Raw genomic sequence first — 10,931 nt, 5'->3', positions numbered from 1 at the left:
GTTTAACCATTGCAGGCAACTAAGCACCACACAGCCACTCGCTCACTCCCTCCAAGTGGAACAGGGAAAAGAACCGGAAGTAAAGAAGTAAAGTTGTTAAATTTGAGGTAGCATTAATGACTCATCGCATGTAATGGCTACCTGGAAAGACAAATGCCATAACCCTGTACATACTCCCCACTCCTTCCCCTTCTTTCCCCCAGCATTTATTGCTGAGCACGATGCTAAATGGTGTGGAATATCCCTTCGGTCCTCTGGGCCCCGCTGTCCTGGCTGAGTGCCCTCCCAGCCTCTTGTGCATCCCCGACCTCCTCGCTGGCAGGGCAGCGTGAGAAACAGAAAAGGACTTGTCACTGTGTAAGCACTGCTCAGCAACAGCTAAAACACCAGTGCCTTACCAACACTGTTTTGCTCACAAATCTGCAACACAGCATCATCTACTACGAAGAAAATTAACTCTACCCCTGCCAAAACCACTATAAATAACTTGGCATAAAGTCCACACCCCCCTTCCCCCGCAGACTTCCACAGCATTTGAAGCAGTTATACAATCACGTTAAATGGGAGTTGGCAGGCTCTAAGACTGAGAGAAGCAGAATCAAAACATTTATGCCTTTTTCCCCAAACTGGCATACAACCCCAATTCATTCAGCTGCGTAGAAACTAATATTTGTTAGTTTCATGAGCACCACAGAAAAAGTCAACTCGCAATAAAGCAGTATACTCATTGTAAACATTATTTATAGCATAAAGATTTACCTTGCCCGCCGCCGTCGCTGCTGCATCTGCCATGCCTGCCGCCTCCGTTGAATTTGCCACGCTTGTCGTTGCCGCTGTTGACCTTGATATGTCCTTTGTCATCAGCAGGTATGGCATGCCCGCCGCCATTATTGGATATGTCAAGCCTGAGGGCACTGTTGAACACGTTATGCCTGACGTCGCCGTTGTATATATCATGTCCTCCACCTCCTCCTCTGATAGATCTGTCAAGTCCTCCACCTCCGATGGATCTGTCATGCCCTCCACCTCTGATGGATTTGCCATGCCCGTCGCAGCTGCTGGAGTTGCCGTGCTCATTGCTGCTGTTGAAACAGCGCTCGGTGACGCTGAGACAGCGCTACTACCAACGAAACTGGAATTGAACTGAGGCAGCGATGCAGCACTGATGGGTAGGGGTATTTTCGGTAGCACTGGTTCCTCCACTTCCTAAAGTTGCAAATTTTAATTTTTCTTATACAAGACATACTACTTTCTCACCCCATCCCACCCAATTTATTAACAAAATTAAATAGAACAAAAATCCATACAAATTAAGAGAAAGCAAGTTTCCAGAAGAAATCCCGATCTCCCCACCTCTGTCTACCACGTCATTTTAATTTATGGCAGGCCTGCTTCCACATTATACTCTATTCAACAACTGTACAGCAAGAACACTGAAAGTTAACTCAAAACCTGTGCGGAACAGAGATGCACAGATCACATTTTTTTTCTTTCTTCTCTGTACTTTAGTCATCAAAGCTCTAGAGAAGCATCATCCTTTCTAACTACCCTCGCATGGCTTCAATTAAGAGTACACTCTCAAGACAAGTGAGAAAGTGTTCCTCTTGCAAAATTAGGCAGGATAGCTGCCAAAGTTTCTAAAGTCACTACAGCAGTGAACGTGGAAAAAGGTAATGTTTAAAGAAGCAGGTAGGTTCAACAACCAAACTAAACACAAAAAGCACCAAAGAAAGTCAGACTAGCAGCACTGAAGATTGTGTTCTGGTAAATACAGTCTATACCATGTATCAGGATGCAAATATAAAAATCAGAAAACAGCCTCTTAACAACTTCAATTTTCATCCCTGCCACTTACTTTATTTGATTACTAAGATTGGATGAGTTATGTTTTAAATGGCATAGGAAATCTGACCAAAATTTGTACAGTACTATCATGATCTACTTAGAAATGACTAGGCAGGGATGTAAGTTGGTACTACTGATATTCAGTGCATCCTGTAGCTTACATCTGTTTCACAGTTTTGATTTGAAAAGTTTATGGAACTTTTGATATTTGGACCATTATTTTATTTGTGTTACAGGAATAAACAACAGTGTTTACGATTTCTTTATATTGCATCATCCTGAAGTCCCATTTAATGATTTGAAACTTAAATTAACTTAAATACTTAATATTAACTTAATATTAATTAAATACTTAATATTAACGTAAATACTTAAATTAACTTACAGGCAGCTTATATAACATCCAATAAAAGAAAAATTAATCTGAATATTCATGGTCATAGTTTTATGGAATAGATTTTTCCTATTAAAATGAGAAAAAAACTCTCTCACAATGAGTTTGGTGAGTATCAAAAACTGAGTCATCGTTAGCAGACATGCAGAATGCTGTCTTCTACTACTCTTTCAAACTCTTGGCCTGTATCTTTCTGTATGACTTAAATATGAAACCAAAAATTAAGCTTTTTTTTTTCTTTTTATACTTGGCACTCGTTTCAAGTATCATTCCTGTAGAAAAACTATACAAACCTTCACCAAAACATTACTTCTCTTCTTAGGACTCATTCATTCAATTGCTAACGAGAAATGTTATAGTTTGAAGAATCTCCAAGGTAAGAGAATTAAAAATTTCAAAATTACATAAGCAAAGTTCAGGTATTCAAAGACAGGAAATCAATTGGAGCCTGCTCTGAAACCCACAAGAAAACAAAAACAATGCAAAAATAAAGCGGTATTGTTATAATTTACTATGATGCAATAAAACTGACACACTTAGCTAGTTACTTCAGTAAGCTCAGTGACAGCAATTAATTTAAGAGTCACTTACCTGTTCTTGTACAGCTCTTGATAAATAGTGTATTCCTCTTTCCCTTCTCATTTTGCCGCCTCCGCTACTCACTCCTGAAGACAGACCATTGGACGCAGCAGTACTGAATTTGTAGCTGGTCACATTGCTAGCACACGACAGTACAGAAGTTGGGGGAAACAAGAGAAAAAAAAATCACCAGCCAAATTTTTTTTCAAGATATTAGAGCTGTTATTAGTCCTAGAATTGAAACCTGCTGATCAGAAAAAAACTAAAGCTGTCTCACAAGTTGCTAAACGCTGGTAAATACTTGATGTTCTAAATAGGAAAAACTTTATTAACAGCAGCAATGAAAAGGACATACATAAGTGCACCGTTCACATGGGAACAATGACTAAGCCAGAAGACCTGAAATAGAAGAGCTGATTTAGATTGTTATTTTCCAGTGCTTCCTTTAAATAGGACTGGTTCTCTGATTCTGCGATGCACGTGTATCTTTTGCAGGGATATAAAAGAACAGCTCACAAAAATACAGAAAGAGTGCACATATGCACACATACACATGGGAAACACTGCCAACAGCTCTGATAGAATAGGGACGCCTTAGACTTGTGTGGCAAGGTAATATGGCCTAAGCTTCAGAAGCAGCTCTGGCTTTCATGTGGCCATCAGCAGGAACAGCAGAGGTGTTTGGGTATGCCAACATTCCAGAAGTCTTTTCAGACATGAATACAGATCCCTTTTGTAAGGCATACAAAGGCGTTTTTCTGGTACTTAAAAAAGCCTAGCTCAAAACCAGAAAGATATCCTAATCCAAGAGCAAATGGGGAAAAAATAACCCAAACCAGAAGTGGAATAGGGAATAACTCTAACAAAAGTACTATGGCAAGAAAATGAAGTATGCCTGGAAAAACCGTGACCTCAAAGCTTATCTTGCAGCCAATCAGTCAGTCAGTACAAAAGTGCATTAGATCGCACTGGAAGACACCAGGTCAAACTCCCACAATACTGAGGAGGAGAACTGGTCTAAACTTGTCAAATACTTGACAACAGCCTGCTTAGCACTGTAACTGCATAGAGGAAGACAGATCCCTAAGGCAGATGCTCAGACTTTTCTCTAATCCAAACTGTCAATCCATTAGAATTCTGAAAAAAGTCTTACATCAAAATAGATCTTCATTCAGACAACTATCGCTTGCCCATAACAGCCCATATTCCTCTTTCTGTTAACACCTGTGAGCTTCAAGGGGGCAAAGACAGTTGTCAGCCTTCAAGCAAGTCTAATCTACAATTGGACTCAGGATATAAAATATATATATATATACACACACACGCATAGATATATAGCATTGGTGGGCCAGAGATTTACTGAGTATTCCAACTCAACTGTCCAAAGGGACTCTTGCCAGCAGATCAGTGTGGTGCTCCTGCTCCAGAACATGGCACCCAACAGAGACCAGCATCACAAAAAACACTACCACCACTACCTACTCTACAAACAAAAGGTAGGGCACTGCAATAAACTTTGTGAACGAAATCAAAAGCAGTGTGAGTTTTCTGTATCTCCTTCCTAAATGGAGAAGTAGAAAGGAGTTCTAACAGAGACAATTTAGAACAGTTTGAAAAAAACATAATTAAAACCCAGCACCTGATTGCACCTGTACCAGAACCTTAAAGCCAGTCGCTTCCACCCCTAAAAAGGTGGTTGTTGTGAAGTCCAACTTTTAGATGCCAAAACAAAGTGTTGAGTTCTTTCTGCAAGCCAAAGAATGCCCATGGTCACCTAAGAATTGCTTGGCAGATGAGCATAGAGTCAACAAAATTCCCTGCTACTGTTCTTTGAAAAGAGCGACTCCCTAAAAACCGAGTGCAAAGTCCCTTAACTCAAGCATTATTACCCAAAACACCATTTGCCCAGAAGGAAAAGCCATCAATATTATCTGGAGGATAACTCATTTGACCTAAACCAAGAAAGCAGTATAACACAAAGCAGTCTCCTCAAGAAGAAATTCAATTAATTCTGCTGGATTTTTTTTATTTTAGAGATGAGTTAGCATTTGGCCTCAAATGATTCTAAAGAACACATGGTCTTCATGTGAACTCAAAGCAGACAATTAACTTCATCATGAAAGGAGTATTAAAAAAATGAATAATAAATCATAAATCTTCCTCCATGTTTTTGCTTAAAAAATAAAGAAAAAAACACATCAATAAACATCCTCCTGAACTGTAACTCACTTCGCCTACTTCACCTTCTAAAGAATGCTTCAGAAAGAATCATCCCATTAGGACAGAGCTTTCAAACTGCAAGCAATTAAATAGCTAAAACTAATAGCTTTTCCCCTAGGGAACATTAAGAGGGACAAATTATTTTGTTATAAGTAAACTGAGTTATAAACCATGAAATATCTGTCAAAGCAAAATTTGTAACGCTACAGATTTAGTTAAACTACAAAATGAGCCATATTTCCTGTAGAAGGAAAAAATAAGGCCTCCAATAGCAAAGATCCTTTCTGTGGATACAGCATTATAACGTGCTTCGTTTCCCATCTTCGTATCCTTCTCAGAAGATAAACTTGGGATAAAAAGCGGTGTATCAGTACTTTTATTCTTGCTCATCTTCCTTCCTTTCATAAAAACAACAATTTTCTCAAAGTTATATTGATCTTCAAACACAATCCAGACTTTGCAGCTGCCTCAAAATACAAAATTTTCATTGGATTTCCCATTCCTTTTACTGAGAACTGTCACCACCTTTCAGGTGCAGACCGTACTGAAAAAGGAGATTTCTTTCTTTCTTCAAGTAAGTTTTAAATTAATAGATGTCATACCTTTCAGATGGTTCTGCTCGCTGTTCTGCAGGCAAAGTCTTCTCTCTCATCCCCTGCAAGTTAAGTTTAGTTCAAGACTTAGCTGAATATGTACAGAATACACAAAGTACCAACAACCACTTCATGTGTTTTTTTGTGGTTTTTATTTTATTTATTTATTTTTAATTTTATAGCCCTGAATACACCTCACCTACTTAACGTTGTTCCCTAATTCAGCATTGTGGGTACAGTTCAGTTAAATTTTGGGGCTAAAGTAAGCATCACTGCTTCACTCAGCATTGAGGACAAACTGATAGAACACTAAATCAAATTTGTCAAATCCTCTAACAAAGAAAGTAATTATTTTAAACAAAATGACAAAAATTGTGTGTGTGGGGGGGAGAGTTTTCATCAAAACTTGTGTTTGCCAACCCCGTAAAAGGGACATACTTTTCTGTTTTCTATCATTTATCAACAAACAAGAAAAAAAAAAACTCTACCCCCCTAAAAACTAAGCAGTTGCTGCTACATTCATTTTAGAACTTTACCAAATGGAGATTGTGCTGGCTAAACAACACAGAGATTGAAAGAGTTAAAAGCAATAAGCAACCAGTATTACTGTCCACTTTGATTTCCAGCCTAAAAAGCCCATACACTTAACACGTGGTCATTTGTACACTCAGACTGATACTGGAAACACAGATGTTTTCGCAGAAAGAGATGCCCATTTAATTTTATGGAAAATTTATCAGACTCCATCTACTCCAAAGCAATCAAAACCGATAACTCAGCACATTGTCAGAACTCTCACTTGGAGCACATAGCTCACCTGGAATAGTTTACACAGAACACGAGCATGTTTCATCAGTGACAGCTTTGTGTACATGAGAATATAAAAGGAAAACATTTCTGTCTTTTAATATTCTTTCACTGAGAACAGGATGACTCAATAGCACATCATGACATCGTGAAAACAACCACAAGACACTGAGTGTTTCAAAAACAGAATTAAATCCATAAAAGCTCAATCTATTTCACAATGGTTCCCACTGCCTTAAAGCTCGCCTCAAACATACTATCAGTACTTTTTGCAAAGATAGGATAACAATTGGTTTGAGAAACATTCCAAGACTGGAAAAAAAAAACAGGCACATAAGGACTCAAAAATGTACTCACTTGGTACTTTGTGTCTCCTCTCTGGCAAATTTTGCTGGACTGAGTAGTTGAAGTCGGTGATGGTTCAGAATACCGCGTATAACGCATCGGTTGACGGTTTACCGTTGGTGTCACAAGTCTCTTAACAGGTGGAGGCTGGAATGCATTCTGGGATTCCAGCTTTGAAAGGGAAACAGCAATCAATTTATCCTTACGTCCACCCAAATTAATTCCAATATTTATTGATGAAAACAAATTACAGAACTATAAACCTCCCCCCATCGGTCTTGGCACTCAGTGAATACGATTTGAAAATTCTGAAGACCGTTCAACTTGTAGAGGGAAATCACCAGAAAACCAGTAACAAAATCCATAAAGCTATATATAAGTAGCCAAAGTCTGACTGAATTCCGTTTCAAAATTTGGCAGTTAGCTTCATAGACAAAATAATTCATGCTACCATAATTAAAATAACCCATGTTCCTAGAATATGCTCCTATCTTTTCCTCTGCCCACACTGTGATTTTTTTTTTTTAGTAGCTTAATTCATTAATTTAACATTTGAAGTGATAAGCAACTAATTATACAGGCTTCTGGGCTTCACATCCCCTACATTTTCCCCCTTCAAAGTTACACAAACAATAGAACACACTCAAAAAAAACAACTTGTCAATCTTACAATAATCTCATTCATTAAAATATGATCCAATGCTTTACATGTGCATTAGATGCACTTCAAGTAGTGGGTTTGACTTCCCTTTTCAAAGCATTTTCACAGACCAGAGTTAATTTTTAACACAGACCACTGCGTGTTCTGCAAAACTGACTTAACTGAACTGTCAGACAGAAAACAAACCCTAAAGGCTACAAGATTTACCGATGGCTCCGCCTGCGGTCTTAAGGATCAGAAAATACAGTCTTAGGAAGCATGCTATTGTTCAAATCAATACCAACAGGAAATTTTTGTTTACGCTGCAGCTTTAATTTCACAGTATCTCCCAGCTCTTAGTAATAGGATTCACACTCTCTCTAAAGTATATAAAAATACATCTTTCTAAAAAATATTACATTCAGTTTGAAACCTTGAATAAGACATGTTTTATGTAAGTTCACAAATCTACTTCGAGTGAACGACGGTTCATTGCTGGTTTTAAAGGTAAAAAAGAAAAATATTAATTCCCCCAGTTAGGCATTCAATACACCAAGAGCTATTCTGCCTGGTACAGTTCCTTGAAATAAGAAAAATACCACATCACTGCTACCCACTGCAGAAGTTTAGCCCGAGTGCACAAGTGTTCCGTCAACCGCATGTTCACTTTAGCAGGAAAACACACGATCGTCTCCTCAGCAAATAATTGCTTCTCATCACGGGCTACCCTTCTCCCGCCACCATTATGAATTCTAGTATTATGAATAGACAATCTATCTCCTTTCACCCACTGACAGCTGCGTGCAACATTCATTTAGTGGCTGACAATTTCAGGCTCTCTGTTGCAAATCTGGCAGATCTTTCTTAATGCCTTATCACAGGTGTATTGCTATAATATAACTGAGAATTCACACCAGATTTGGTTTTAGTTATTTGGATAATATTTATGATATACTTCACTTCTCCATGCCCTTGTAATTTGGCAGATGGTGAAAAGATGGTCCAGGAAATCTGAGATGTTTGTAAACTCTGAAGTGATTGTAAACTTAATTATACATCCATCCAATCAAGGAATTGGCACAGAAACTTCTTGAGACACTGTCCCTTTTCTCATTAGAACAGAAGATGAAAAGTTTGCACATCTTGTTATTTCCTTCAGTCACCTGATCTTCAAGTGGTCATTTAAGGGTTTTGCAATTTAATAAGCCCAAGGATACCCCTAACTAAAGTCGTCAAAAAAAGATGACTAGTTTTCATTTTTTAAAGAAAATGAAAGGAAATCATGCTTTACCACAGCATTATCACCAGTTCTGTGCTACCTCCAAATAGGAATTTAGGAGCGTTAAGATTTATAGCGTCAGAAAAGAAAAAGAAAAAAAAAAACCTCTACCCCCCTAAAAACTAAGCAGTTGCTGCTACATTCATTTTAGAACTTTACCAAATGGAGATTGTGCTGGCTAAACAATACAGAGATTGAAAGAGTTAAAAGCAATAAGCAACCAGTATTACTGTCCACTTTGATTTCCAGCCTAAGAAGCCCATACACTTAACAAGTGGTCATTTGTACACTCAGACTGATACTGGAAACACAGATGTTTTCGCAGAAAGAGATGCCCATTTAATTTTATGGAAAATTTATCAGACTCCAACGATGGTTCATCGCTGGTTTTAAAGGTAAAAATGAAAAATATTAATTCCCCCAGTTAGGCATTTAATACACCAAGAGCTATTGTGCCTGGTACAGTTTTGCAATTTAATGATACCCCTAACTAAAGTCATCAAAAAAAGATGACTAGTTTTCATTTTTTAAACAAAATGAAAGGAAATCATGCTTTACCACAGCATTCTCACCAGTTCTGTGCTACCTCCAAATAGGAATTTAGGAGCGTAAGATTTATAGCGTCGGAAATTAACAATTTTCCTCCTCTTTACTTTGAATGGTGATAAAAAGCACAAAAACTAGTTTTCTGTGCCCGAATGAACACGGAAGTCTGTACAAAGTCTATATGACCACTCAATCAGTATTTTTCTATTTGTGATCATTTCTTCAAGAGCAAACTTGCCTCAACAGGAATTTTAATATGCAGCTTCACCCCAAGTTGGGGGACAAGATAAAACGACTTGGTGTGTTCTAGAGTTGTTGCTCTCAACTTACAAAGATAACATAATTCTTAACCTGAGTAATCTTCACAGCCCATCATCTACTGTGGATACATGCCAATATTAACTTGATTTGATGTCTATGTTGTCACTGAGGTTTGAGAAAATTTTTCTAATAGTGATAAAGCATTGAAAAAGTTATCTACCTCAGCTTAAGACATTATTGGTTCTTACCTTTCTTCGTTTGGACTGGAAGTCAGTAATATCCGGTTTATCTATGTCCGGAGGCTAAGGGAAAAAACAAAGCATAACTATTAGAGGGCAATTTTTTTTTCCTGAGAGAGAGGGTTCCCTGCAACAAAAATGTGGGGGTTCATGGTCAACTTACACAACACAGCGGCAAAAGAGATGTCATTCTTTTAGCATCCTGTTGAAAAAATAGCGCAATAAATTAAACCGGCCACAGCGTAAGGAAGAATAGTTTTATCTTTATCCTTTGATGGCACATTTACTAAGTTTTATAAACACATGAAGCAAAAACAGATTAAAAGAAGTGCTATTTACCAACAAAGCGGTTGACAGCTTCTCCACTGCCTCCAAGATGCACCACGCTGAGGTACTCAAGGTAGCGTGGGACCACACAGTTTCTTGTCTAGCTTTCGCTCTCTTTTGTGCCTGAAAAATTAGCATTTTAAGTGTTACAATGGTCAATTCTCAGCTAAGGAGGCATGTATTTTATGTCCCAAGGCTACACTGATGATACAATCAATATATTCTGATGACAGAGAAACATGCAGTCACTGGGAGTTCAAGCCATAAAGAAGAGAATACATTCGGAGTTTAATGAAGTTTACCTTGGGCCTCAGTGCATCTTGCACGTGCTTGTTGCACGAGCAATAAAAGAACTCCGTACTTGTAAAAGGTCAAGACGGATGATGCCAGGACTGCTAAGGCCTCCGAAGCAGTAATCAGGGAAACAGAACTCAAGAAAAGGCTTGTGGTACAGAAAGCATTTTCAGTAACAACACAGACCTCAGAGTTTCACGATGGTCTAAGTGTACCATCTTAAAATCAGTGTATACAATCATAACCAGGAACTAGTTTTACTTCTCTCTTGCTTCCTCCCTTCCCCCAAGATTAAAGTTGGCTGCAAATCTTTGTCTTAAAAGATAAAGATCTGATTTAAACTGTAACAGATCTAAACATTACACTGAAAAAGTAAACTGTTTATTTGCACCACCCAACTTCAAATATCAGTCAAAAACTTCCTTTGGTGTGACTTTTTTTCTTCCCAGGTTAAACCCCTCATATAACCACACTGTGCTTATCACACGATGTGAAGACAGGAAGCAGACCACGCAGCATGTAAAAACACAAGTGAGACTCACAGAACCACAGAATGGTTAAG

General features: G+C 38.2%; 1 protein-coding gene across 1 annotated transcript; it reads right to left on the bottom strand.

Annotated features, from left to right (window-relative positions):
- Positions 1–2,062: 2,062 nt before the first annotated feature.
- On the bottom strand, positions 2,063–10,331 carry LOC310880922 (nuclear pore complex protein Nup153-like). Its single transcript, XM_083797461.1, has 6 exons — positions 10,088–10,331; positions 9,912–9,950; positions 9,758–9,811; positions 6,796–6,954; positions 5,641–5,693; positions 2,063–2,957 (listed from the first exon to the last, which is right to left on the bottom strand). The coding sequence occupies exons 1-6, from the start codon at positions 10,211–10,213 to the stop codon at positions 2,816–2,818; spliced, it is 573 nt and encodes a 190-aa protein (XP_083653587.1). The 5' UTR covers positions 10,214–10,331; the 3' UTR covers positions 2,063–2,815.
- Between the last annotated feature and the right edge of the window lie 600 nt (positions 10,332–10,931).

The sequence above is a fragment of the Anser anser genome (assembly GCF_964211835.1).
Source record: "Anser anser genome assembly, chromosome: 13".
Classification (NCBI taxonomy): domain Eukaryota; kingdom Metazoa; phylum Chordata; class Aves; order Anseriformes; family Anatidae; genus Anser; species Anser anser.
This window is presented reverse-complemented; position numbering and strand designations above follow the sequence as displayed.

Bases quoted from the DNA above. Each gene is read 5' to 3' on its own strand.
- LOC310880922 (XM_083797461.1), bottom strand. From the start codon at position 10,213: ATGCTAATTTTTCAGGCACAAAAGAGAGCGAAAGCTAGACAAGAAACT. The intron at 6,955-9,757 runs GTAAGAACCAAT...TCCCTTTCAAAG, and splicing joins TCCAGTCCAAACGAAGAAAG to CTGGAATCCCAGAATGCATT. The intron at 5,694-6,795 runs GTGAGTACATTT...CTTAACTTGCAG, and splicing joins GAGGAGACACAAAGTACCAA to GGGATGAGAGAGAAGACTTT.